This window comes from Furipterus horrens, unplaced genomic scaffold (genome assembly GCF_987537825.1).
Source record: "Furipterus horrens unplaced genomic scaffold, mFurHor1.1.pri manual_scaffold_11, whole genome shotgun sequence".
NCBI classification, from domain to species: Eukaryota; Metazoa; Chordata; class Mammalia; order Chiroptera; family Furipteridae; genus Furipterus; species Furipterus horrens.
In genome coordinates this window covers 8,034,101-8,046,781 of record NW_028327181.1, presented here as the reverse complement: position 1 = coordinate 8,046,781, position 12,681 = coordinate 8,034,101, and the positions used below count along the sequence as shown (strand labels likewise).

The window sequence follows — 12,681 nt, the reverse complement described above, 5'->3', positions numbered from 1 at the left end:
TATTCTAAAAGTCATTTCTTATTTTCCTAAATTTGACATCCTCAGTCGAGCCATTTAATTTCATCTTAATGTTGGGTTTTGGACAGACGAAGAGGCTCAGATTGACAGTGGCTGAGCCATTTGCTGGGAGCTGTAAAACCACTTCAGAAGCGCCAGGCTGTGCCAGGCTGCCACCTTATTGCCAAGGCAGGATTTACATTTTATAGAGAGACTCACATCTTAAGTGATTGTCTGAGTTCATATAATTATTGTGGTCTACAGTGCTCTTAGTCAGAGACCAGATAATAAGCACAATGGTAGCTCTGAAACCAACAAATATGGTACTTTCACATTTTTCTAATAAAACCCAAGACGGGATAACAGCCTTAGGCAGTTCTGGGGGAACGCTAAACCCAAACTGCAGAGATCTGATCATTAAAGGGACACGAAGATTATGAAGGTGAAGCAGTAGCACCGTGGCTTTTTAGTTATTCAGGTCTAACAAGATTTCCACCAGGAGGAAAAGGGAGAGAGGAATAGGATTTGTGCCAGGTCAGGCCATCAATTTATTACTCAGTGTTGGCTCTTCTGTTCCCTCTCCTACTAGTGCCAGAAGCAAGTTTATTTAAATTAAATCCATATTCAGAATAGATTTAAGCTCTTCCTTCTTACCACCAAATCACCTACCATTCAAATGCAGAGGCTCACATACAAGTGAACGCAGAAATGAGCTCTACGGAAAGAGCTCTTTAAGGGTGGCTCAGCTTCACGCGTGACATCCTGGAAAGCGGCTACAGAAACCACACTGACTTAAATCTGTTTTCACACAAGAGTCACCCTCAAGCCCAGGTGAGGAAGACTTGGGATGAAGCAAGTTGAGGACGGAAGCCTTCCTTGCCACAGGTCTCAGATGACAGCACTGCCCTCACTCTCCCTTACGGATTAGCCCAGAGCTGGCCTTCGGGTGGCCGGGGGTGGCTCCTGTCGATGTGAAAGAGGACGAGGGCCACAGCCATGAGACACTCTGGCCCTGAAGTCCACCCTGGGGTCCGCACCACCGCTTCTTAGCTCTGAGACTGAGGCAGGCCCGTTCACCGCTCTAAGTTTCTACTGGCCTCTTGGTAAACAGAGAAAACGACAGTCCCTATTTCACGAGGCTGTAGTGAGATTTGCAGATAGGAGGCCCACAGGGAGTCCTGAGTGAGTGGGAGTTGCCAACATCAGTACTGTTTGTTATATTAGATTGAGAGGTTCTAACAATGAAAAATAAAATGACCGGACTAAAAGCTCACCAGTTTCTGAACTTGGAATTCTGCAGCTGTTTGCCAACGCCCCTCCTCACTGGGGTGTAACATGACAACGTCGAACGCAGAAGCCGCGGCCACGGTTGCATCCTCCCGGCTGAGGGCTAGCGCCTGGATCCTTGCGTTGTGCGCGAAGCGGTGAACAGGGCACTTCCCGGTCCGTAGATCCCAAATATTAAGAAATCCTATGTAAGAAAAAACAATGCAGGTAACACTTTTAAATTCACTTCATACGCACAATTATAAAACAACAACTGTTTAATGTAAGGTAAAAGATAAATGATAATATGGTGAAAACAAAGTTTGTATCACACATAACAGAGGGTCAATTTCTTTAATATATAAAGGGCTTCTAAGATTCAACAAGAAAAAGAAGCAACTGGAAAATGAGCAGAGGACACGAGAAAGCTATTCACAGAGAAAGAAATGCCACTGACACAAACACAGGAAAAAAAGGTAAAAATTCACTCACAGTTAGAAAAATACACATAAAAACTATGATACAATTTTTATCAATCAACTTGAAGATAAAAATTTCATAAAACATTCTGTTGTTGAGAATATAGGGAAATAGGCTCTCCCTTAAACTGCTGGTTGGAACGTACACTAATTCATCCAGTTCGGAGGCAAGTGGATTGAGATTTACCAAATTACACATGTATATAGCAGCGATTTTCAACCATTTTCATTTCACGGCGCTCATAAACTAATCACTAAAATCCTGCAGCACACCGAAAAATAGACCATACCTTTTGTCAGACTGATTCAGTCACACCAGATGGCTACCTTCGTGCTGGCTGTTGTCACTTTACGTGACGATCTCAGGGAAAACAGGTCAGTGCGCCTGACTAAATAAATGGTCAGGTGTTTCACATTCTAAAAATGCGTGCGGCCCACCAGCTGCAAATTGCTTGGTATATAGGGTGGTCGCTGTAATGTTTTTAACTGTGTCAAAAGATTGGAAGTTACCCAAATGTCCATCAATAGAGAGCTACTTAAATAATGCTCCCTCCATTGTTTGGAATTTAAATAAAATGAGCAGTTAAAAAACTGCAGGTCAGCCTTATGCAAGCTATATGCAATGACCAACAAAATATACTGTTAAATGAAAAAAGTAAAGAATAAAATAGTGGCACAGTATGCTATACTACTTTTGTGTCTTAAAAATTTTACATGCACACAAATGAAAACCCTGGAAGGACACACAAGGGGCTGTTCACAGTAACGGCCACTAAGGAAAGAAACCAGGGGAAAGGGACAAGGGTAGAAGGGAAATTTCCTACCTCCTGTACATCCTGGAATGTTTTCCAAAAACCACCTTTACCCAAAAGATAAATTTTAGAAATGCTTTTATGAGAGGCCTAAGAAGAACGGGAGTACATATATTAATTGCTGAGCAGTATTAACATGGAGTTGCTAACTCATTCTTCTATCTGCCCACCTGTTCATGCGACAAATAATCACTGAGCACCTGGGCGAGGCCAGGCACTGTTCCAGGTGTTAGCAACACCTGAAAGCAGCCATTAGGAGCATTCACACCCTTCCTCGCTGCCACCGCCTGGCCTGTTAAGACTCTGGTGTTACCACCGCCTCCTCCCGGCGCCTTGAGTGCTGCCACCCAGATGCGTTCCTCTTACACGCACTAGCCATGTTTCCACCTTTCTCGGACTGTCTGTGGCCCCAGGACCATGAGCACCCCTGGGGGCTGCGGAAATGCAAATCCTCCATGGGAGCAGAAGCTCAAGTTTGAGAACCGGTCACCTACGGGAACTTACACTTTTCTACCATATATACACTCTTCTGAATTTGGAATGCCATTTATTATATTCTTCCTTACCAAATAATTTTATCCTTCCTATCTGCTAGGCTACTTCCTTTCCCTCAAAGGTTTACCCAAGAAAATAATTACTTTCTGTACATGCCGGATATTGTTCTGTTCCAATTCCAACTGATTTTATTTTTTCCAAACTGAGAAATACTTCTTGGACATAACACAGTCTGTGGCTATTAGTTTGAGTTCAAATCCAATGCCACCACTTGAGAGCTGAAGGCTTAGTAGGTAAGTTACTTCAAGCAGTGAGCCTGCTTCCTCATCTATGCAACGGAGGACAGCGTTTCCTACCACACAGGACCGTTGGGCAGATCAGAGGAGATAAACCATATAAAATCCTGGAGACAGACCCATCATTTATTTTTATGTATTCTACAGTTCCTGCTGTGTTATAAAGCATATTTAATCTATTAATAACACTAATTTCCTCTAGTGCTCATCCATAAATCCAGTCTCATTACCTGTAACTTCCTATTACCTCAAACAGATAAAGCTTTTCATGTTTCTTCTCTTTGTGATCCATCTTCCCATCTTTTTTCTTTCTTGCTTTGTACTTTGTCTTTAAATAATAAATACTTTGAACTTGTGATCTTACTATAAAGTATCCTGCAGCACCAAGTGAACATAGTCAGGAGAAAATAATATATTTGGGCTGCTTTGCAAGACTTTCAAACTGTCAGTAGACTGAAGTCAGTGATTACACACCAAAGTGGAGCTTTCAAGTTAAATGTTGCCTCATATGTAAAACACAGAGTACTCAATATCTCAAGTACAAGAATCATGATAAACTTGGAGGATAGGCAGATCGCAAAAAGCTCTACAACACATTTCCCAGCAAATATTTTGGCAAATTCTTTCCATTCTGACTCGGAAGAAACAGATATGCAGCATAAAATGCCAATTGCTCTATGGGAGCCAGGCGCACTGCCTCTTCCAAACATTTCTGCACGGCACTTGCTGGGACACAGCACGATCGGCAGCAAAGAGAAAGGAGTTGCTTCTTGCAGAGAGCTTTCCAATGTCAGACGCTTTCATCGGGCTACTCCAGCAATTTTCAACTGGTGTGTCATGAGAATTTTTAAAACATGCAATATTGGACTATTTAGTTAGGGGCACTGACCAATTTTCCCTTATCAAAAAAAAATGACCACAGCCAGCACAATAGCCTTCTGGGGTGAATGCTCTGTCTTGAACCATAAATACATAGGTCATATAATAGAGTTGCACTTTATTGGTCATGCTGCATAATAAGGTTGTGTCTGATTGGTTAATTCTTGGTAGGAGAAATCCTTATATACAAGTATAGGTACCTGATTTTTTAAATAGTCACTTTGGAACAAAAAGGGTAGATAATTACTATTATTATTTTTTTGTTTGTAAATCAATCAAAACTATATGTATTATTTTGTCAGATTGGCAAAAAGATATATGTATTTTGTGTGTGCTGCACAATTTTGGTAATTAGTTTATGTGTGCTATGAGATGAAAAAGGTTGAAAAGGGGACTTCTGGCCAAGATGGAGGCCTAGACAGACACGCTGGGTCTCCCTCCACAACTAAGAAGGAACACAACTACTTCAAAACTAGAGACAACCAGAAGTTCCAGGAAATCAAACTGCGTGGAAGTCCAACAAACAAAGATATAAAGAAGAAATACTCATCCAGACAGGTAGGAGGGGCGGAGCCAGGGCAGAAGACGTGGTGTGGTGGCGGCGGCAGCGGCAGGTCAGCAGAAAGCACAGTCACACAGTTTAAAAAGTCAGGAGGGACACCTGGGGAGCATTCCCAGCTCCTCATCGGACCTCGAATACCACAGCCCCAGCGCCAGGGAAAATCAAGCCTCATTGCTTCTGACTGTGCAGACCAGTGGGGGTTGGGTGGAGGCAGAAACTGCCAGTCTCTCAGCAGAGCCACTTGTTTAAAGGGCCCCCATGGTCCTAGAACGTCCGCAGACCCACCCACTCTGGGAACGACGGCCAGGGCAGCAGCTAGAGGGGCATCAGTCCTATGCGGAAGTTTGAGAGGTGCCTAGAAAGGGGGTGAGTGCCGGGCAGGTGGCATTGTTCCCTCTCAGACCCCTCCCCCACATAGAGCACCACAACGTGGTGAAACAGGTCGCCCTGTATTGATGAATCCCTAAGGCTCCACCCCTTACAATGTAACAGGTGTGACAGCTCTACCTGGGACACGGAGGCAAACACACACAGGAGCCTGTCAAGATGAGGAGACACAGAAGTATGGCCCAAAAGGGGGAACGGATCAAGGTTCCAGTGGGAGAACTAAGCGATAAGGTGATAGCCAACCTAACAGACGAGGAGATAGCCAACCTCACAGATGAGGAGATAGACAACCTAACAGACGCAGAATTCAAAACACTAGTGATAAAGATGCTCACAGGCTTGACAGATATGATTGAGTAACGCAAACAAGTCAGAGAAGAAGTGAAGGCTATGCTAAGTGTAATGAAGGAAAATCCACACAAAACCAGTGGTGAAGGAAAGGAAACCAGAGTTCAAATCAATGATTTGGAACATAAGGAAGAAAAAAAGTCAACCAGGACAAAATGAGGCAACAAGAATCAAAAAAAATGAGGAGAGGCTTAGGAACCTCTGGGACAACTTTAAACATGCCAGCATCCGAATCATAGGGGTGACATAAGGAGAAGAGGAGGAGCAAAAAATTGAAAGCTTATGTGAGAAAATGATGAAGGAAAACTTCCCAAATTTGGTGAAAGAAATAGACATACAAGTCCAGGAAGCACAGAGAGTCCCAAAGAAGCTAGACCCAAGGAGGACCACACCAAGACACATCATCATTAAAATGCCAAAGGTTCAAGATAAAGAGAGAATCTTAAAAGCAGCAAGAGAAAAGCAGAGAGTTACCCACAAAGGGGTGCCTATAAGACAGTCAGCTGATTTCTCAAAAGAAACTTTGCAGGCAAGAAGGGACTGGCAAGCAGTATTCAATGTGATGAAAAGCAAGGACCTATAACCAAGATGACTCTATCCAGCAAAGCTATCATTTAGAATGGAAGGGCAGATGAAGTGCTTCCCAGACAAGGTAAAGCTAAAAGAGTTCATCATCACCAAGCCATTATTATATGAAATGTTAAAGGGACTTATTTAAGAAAAAGAAGATCAAAACTATGAATACTAAAATGACAATAAACAACTATCAACTGAATCTAAAAAATAAAAACGAAATCCAACTAAGCAACCAGAACAGGAACAGAATCATAGGTATGGGGATCATTAGGAGGGTTATCAGATGGGAGGGGAGAGGGGGAGCAATGGGGAAATGGTGCAGGGATTAAGAAGCATAATTGGCAAAATAGACAGGGGGAAGTTAAGAATTATACAGGAAAGGGTGAAGCCAGAGAACTTATATGTACAACCCATGAACATTAACTAAGGGGGGGGGGGGTTGCTGGGGGAAGAAGGGTGCTGGGCAGAGGGGAGCAAAGGGGAAAAATATTGGAACTATTTTAACAACATAATCAATAAAATATACTTAAAAAAAAAAGGTTGAAAAATTGCTGGCCTACTCTTGTCACTTTTCAGAAGAGAAGAGACAGAAGCTCTGAGCGGTTAAACAACTGCCCAAAGCCACGTGGCACGTGATGAGGCTGGGCTGGAGTGTAGCTAGAGAAGCGCAGGGTGAGCAGCTGCAGTCACAAGTGCATAAAACAACCATGAGATCGAGGAGTGACGTAAACGCAGCCTGTGAGCTGCCAAGTGTGGAAGTTATTCAACCACAGCTCACTCTAAGCACACATGGAGTTTATCTATAAACACATTTTTCATTATTAATCAAGTATTGGTTTTGTTGGCATTACTTTTTCCAACAGAACTGTATGCAATAAAATACTCTTCACCACAAGGTTGAGCTTCACAGAGAAGGGTCTTTTTGGAAAATATATTCTAAGGCTCTATCAATTTAATTCTCTTGTGAATGCTTGGCAGGCCATCATCTTAGTTATTTTCTGAATTTCAACTGTCAAGTGTATAACCTGATCAGACCCTCACTTGTCATTGGTGCCATTATCATTTGCACAGTCCTCCAGGAGCACTTTAATGTTGCATAAACGTTGAGGACTGTTATGTCCTCTTGAAGAACTGACCCTTTATTAGATGAAACATCCTTCTTTATTACTAGTTACGCTCTTTGCTCTGAAATCTGCTTTGTCTGATGTTGCTAGAGCCAGCCCAGCATTCTTTTGATTGGTGGTAGCACGGCATAGTGTTTTCTTCCTTTCACTTTGCCACGTCTTTATATTTAAAGTGAGTTTCTTGTAGATGGCGTATAGCTGGTCCTGCTTTTTACTGGGGTGTTTGGACTATTTATCTTTAATGTGATTATTGGTAAGAATGGGTTTAACCTACCATTTTTCTATTTGTTTTCTGTTTGTCTCGGTTGGTCTTTGTACCTCCCCCCCTCTTTTTCTGCTTTAAGCCCTTTGTTGGCTTATTAGCCAGACCTTTGGTTGTGTTGTTTAGGTGGTGGCTGTGGGACTCTGACCCACGCATGCAACGGCCGCAGTCTCCCCCCAGGGATGTCACACCACTGCTCCCACGGCGCAGGAACTTCACGGCGGGTTCGTCCGTTTCCTCCCTCCCACGCTTTGTGCTATTGTTGTCATACTTTTTATTTCTCCATGTTATAAACCCCACATGCATCATTATTACTTTTACATAAGTGGGCAATTACCTTTTAAAGAAACTTAAATCCAGGGGAAAAGCCATTGATATTTACCTGTGTAATTATCCCTTCCAGCGCTCCTGCAATATCACTTTTACTAAACCCTACAGTTTTTTTAAGATTTGCAATTTCTCTTTGCAACTGTACTGTTGGATATTTGACCCAAAACACATGGGCGAGGTGGGCAGGAACAGACACAGCAGCCAACAGGGAGACATACATGCGTGACAGCTAATTTTATAACTATATATAACTAATATATCAGCCAATTATATCATGGCTGCTTTTACACCCTCCAAATTGCAGGGAATCAGAACAGTAAGTACTTGAATGATAAGAATGTTTTTTAATATTGTTGCAGATTATCATCCACATTAACCAATATTTTGCCAAAAATAAATCAATGCAACAACACATTCGACAAGTACTTATTGAGCCCCTGCTCGGGGCCAGCCACTGAAGAGAACCACAGTGAACAAGTCAAAATAAATAAATAAGTAAATTAATTAATTAATAAAAAAACCCCGGCACCTACCAAGCATCTCACGTGGGGGACATTCACAAAACTCACAGTGGAGTGAAACCTAAAAATTTTTATAACTAAAATATAACAGAGGCGTATATACAAAGTTAAACAAGATAACAGAGAAGCTTAACTTTTTGTCATGTTGTTGCAGAGTTTTCAGGTCCCAGAAAGGAGCAGCTAACCTTCTCAGATATTCCAGGCTAAACCGGGCGCACGTGCACCGATGACATTAAGGAAGCAGCAGTTGTTCCTGTCGGAGCCAATACATGCACTTCTCCAACAGCAGGTGCTTTTTAAAATCTGATGTGAATTCACCTGAAAGGCTAGGGGTCATCATGTTGCAGACACGGAAGGGTATAGCCTTGGCTCCTGACACTGTGTGGACTTCAGAAGCGGCAGGAGTGGGCATTTCTCTGCTACATTCCCTATGGAAGTGAATTCGGAGTACCGGACGCAGCTGAACGGCAGCAAGGTCTGCTGAGCGTTCCCTTATGTTTTAGCAAGAGCGCATTTGGTTGTAAGAAACAGACATCCACTGAACGGCTTAAATGCAAAAGGAAACAGACCGAAAAGGAGCGGGGCTGTTTCGTGGAACCCAAGGGCAGGAAGCACCGCTAGAGATTACAGGGGATCGGAGCCAGGCACCAGGGTCTCACCGCACACCCTGTCCGCTCCTCTCTGCGTCTGTCTCAGTCTTCCCTGCCTCCACTAGCCAGCTTTCCTTCCCAACTCCAGGAAGTCATCTGCTCCAAGCACACACTGAGACTGTAAGTCTGAGGCCTAACCTGCTCATCCCAGCCCATAAATCAGCTGCCCCCATGGCCAGGGGTCCCCATCCTTGTCCAACCAGCTGCGGCCAAAAGACTCAAGTACTATGAACATGACGGCCTCTAGAGGGGCTGGGAAGGGACCTCAGAGCAAGCAGGCACCTTGAAAGGTGCCTACTACATTTATTCTGCCTGCTAGGCCAAGGCCCAACAAAAGAAAACCTCAGCACATGCAAAGGGAGGTTCTGTGTACTTCCTTCATAGTGACTTAAAAGGCAGATCATTGCTATTGTTCCCTATACCAGATATAATCCCTCAGAGCTGGAGTTTAGGACCCCCATTTGCCCCTCACCAAGAAAACTGAAAGGGGAACAGATGCCCTTCTTTCTCCCCACAAAACCTCAATAGCTAAGTAAAAGATGTTTCCTTCTGAGCTACTGCTGGGATCACAACAATGCTGTTTCATTTACAAAAAGGATGCAGACAAAAGAAAAAGGGTCTCTCAGAGAACCTGAAAGAACACAAGTAAAGGCCACTGGCCTGATGAAGTGGACAGGAACAGGGGCTGGCAGTGCTCCTGCCCTCTGGGCTCAGGACCCTCCACCTTCACAAAGGGCAGCAGCGCGGAAGGATCTCCGGGCGCACCCTGGACTAGGAGCAGTCGTTAACAATGACATGAGTAACGATGGCCAGTCTTTTGAGGAGACATAAACCTGCTCAGCAGCTGTGGAGGGGCACCCATGCCAGTTTGCAGCGCGCCCCTCCCACCTCCCAGAGGAGGTAGCCAGAGTGTGGTAATGAAACTGCACATAGTGGAAATGGGATCTAAATGAGTTTAAACTGATTTATGTTAGCTTTTGTAAAGATTACTTGGTATCAGGAAAGCGCTACCACTGTGAAATAATGTCAACAATCCTTAAGACCTCCATCTAATGGTACTTGCCCAGAATATTTATATTCCTCGTCATGGGAAACAAGGACCATAATGGATACCATTTTGGTTTTATTAGGGATGCATATTTAAATTAATCTGCTATTTGCCTAAACAATTAGCTGCTTCTGTTTGTGTGCACAAAGCCAAAATTGCAATTAGGCTTCCATCAAAAAGATAAGTCCCAACTAAAACTGTCCCGGTGGAGTCATAAGAGCTCAGGGCAGAACTTTCCAAAATTACGTTTTAGCATAATGGTAATTATGTTAATTGCTTGAAAGGTAAATAACTGCTGAACTGGTTTTGGAAAAAAAAGCAATTGGTATTGCCCTCCCCTTTAATCCTTTTTCATGCACAAATATATTTAAAACAGGTTACCAGTTTAGAAAGTCATAGACCGGTCACTTCTGGAACTGCAGAGTTTGTCTTGAAGTCTTTAGTGCTTTCTTAATTAGAACTTCTTTTAGCCAGGAGCTCCTACTCTCTCGAGCTTGCACAGTAAACACCTGAGGCTTGGTCTCAGCTCGAACAGTTAAGGAGACAGGATCAATTAACTGCAGTTCAGAGACCCTGAGTGGAGCCGACTAAGACAGCCGGCAATCTCAATTTCCACCACGTAAATAAACACTTGCGCACCAGATATTAAGCAGGAGTCAAAAGAAATTCTGCAACAAGAGAAAAGGCATGTTAACAAAAATGTCAAATATGCCCGCAGCACTCACTCCACACGTACGTCGTCATTCAGTCCACAGGACAGCACCGTGAAGCGTACACCAGAAATGTAAAGGCGGCATGAAGTCAGAGAGGACAAAAAGACCTGCTTTCACAGGCGAGGTGGCCTGTGAGTGATTCATACCAGTGCAAACAGGCTCATAAAGAAGGCCTAGGTCGCAGACGGTCTCGGAGAGAAAAGCGCTGAGTGAAACTATTCTTCCCCTGGATACCACAGTGACCCCACATGCCGTCCGTCCCCTACGCTCTCGCTAAGCACAGCTCCGAAGCTCAGCTCCGCTCCTTGCGAGTCAAACAAAAAACAAACAAACAAAACACCAATAAGCACCAAGTATTCTGAAAGCTGCACTTTAGATTAGCAAGTAAAAGAATCCAGGGGAAGCAGGGGACTAGGTATTGGTGGAGAAGGAGACCTTTTTCCTATCTTTGGGCATTATTTGTTTCTTCAACATGTAATACTATAACAATTTATTATAATTTGTGTACACATCTTTATAAATAGCAACATGATTAGTGACGGGATATTTTATTATTTATTAATTTCAATCTTAATCTGCATGATTTCATAATATTTAACTCAAATTCTACTTCTGACCCATCAGTGGGCTGGGGGGAATTAAACTCCAGAACAGTCCACAACACCGCCACCACCTCCTGGGGCGGAGCAGGCAGGGCAGGCCAGGCCGGCACAGGGCCGGGCCGGCGCCGGCGCTCGGTCTCAGCCTCCTCGTTCTCTCTCTCTCTTAAATACTGCCTGTCGCTACCAAAAAAATGTGTCTGTCTTCAAAAATGGCCACACACATGTTCACTGACATAACTAACGTTTAGGAACGTAATGTAAGAATGACGCTGGGAACTGCGGAAGTGGAGGGATGGGTATGGGGGACTCATCATACTATTCTGTACCATAGTAAAAGGATTTCTAATAATAATTTAAAAGGTTATCCGTAATAAAACTATTACCTTGTAAAAGTGAAAAACACTACTTGTGTTTACCAATGTTTTAGTAGCTAGACTACAAAGCGACTTAGCAGAACAAATGAGTTTGCCATGCAAATTCCAGGGATGAAAATTTGCAGCTTTGAGAAACCCCACTCCAAATCCTCAAAAGACCCTGAAACCAGACTATCAATTAATTCCCTTTCAATGAAAGTATTAAATGGCTCACACAGAAAAAGAAAAAATCCATACGTAAAAATTTAGATTATGGCAAAACAGCAGTCAGTTTTGAGTTCCCTGGCACCAGGTGAGAATGAGGAGATGGGAACCACAGACAATCTGATCGCTCACTTAGGCATTCAGATTCCAGAGCAAATCTCCCAGCTTGCAGGCGGGTTTCGGCAGGAGGACCCTGCACGTTTGGGCCAGGGCTCCGGCTCCCTCAACTCCCTCGACATGAAGAGAATCACAGGACCCAATACACAGTTCTCCCCTGAACTCCAGACCCCTGGGCTCACCTGCCTGAAAACCAGTGCTCTTCAGACTAAAATAATTTTAAAAACCTAAGTCTCTCATTCACAGTCTATATATTAAACCAACAACAACTGTTTATCCTAAGTTTTAAATTGTGGCAAAGAAATCTAACTTTCAGCATATTTCTAAATATTGACATTTTTGAATAAAATGCTTACATCATTTTTTAAAAAGTATTCTTTGGAAACTAAATACCACAGATTAGATATTCGCCATCATGAATTTTTAAAAAGTGGGGTTGGAGGAGTGCCCAAAGTTAATGGCAAGACACAGAAATAAAAAGTGTGTTGAGTCTGTAGATGTGTAATCATCACCAGAACACAGGTTCTAATCTCAGGCCCCCAGTTCAGCCAGACAACGGAAAAGGAGTAGCACCTTTTTTTTTTTCCTGAGTAATCATTTAACATATAAAAACATCACATTAATTTCCTATGAGAAAAA

At 43.1% G+C, this 12,681-nt stretch overlaps 1 protein-coding gene across 1 annotated transcript in view; it reads right to left on the bottom strand.

Annotated features, from left to right (window-relative positions):
* The window catches only part of FBXW8 (F-box and WD repeat domain containing 8), a 108,762-nt gene that overhangs the window by 37,185 nt on the left and 58,896 nt on the right, over positions 1-12,681 (bottom strand). Inside the window, exon 6 of the mRNA XM_090290620.1 lies at positions 1,272-1,468. Within this exon, the coding sequence (XP_090146746.1) occupies positions 1,272-1,468 (197 nt within the window). The remainder of the gene's footprint in view (positions 1-1,271; positions 1,469-12,681) is intronic.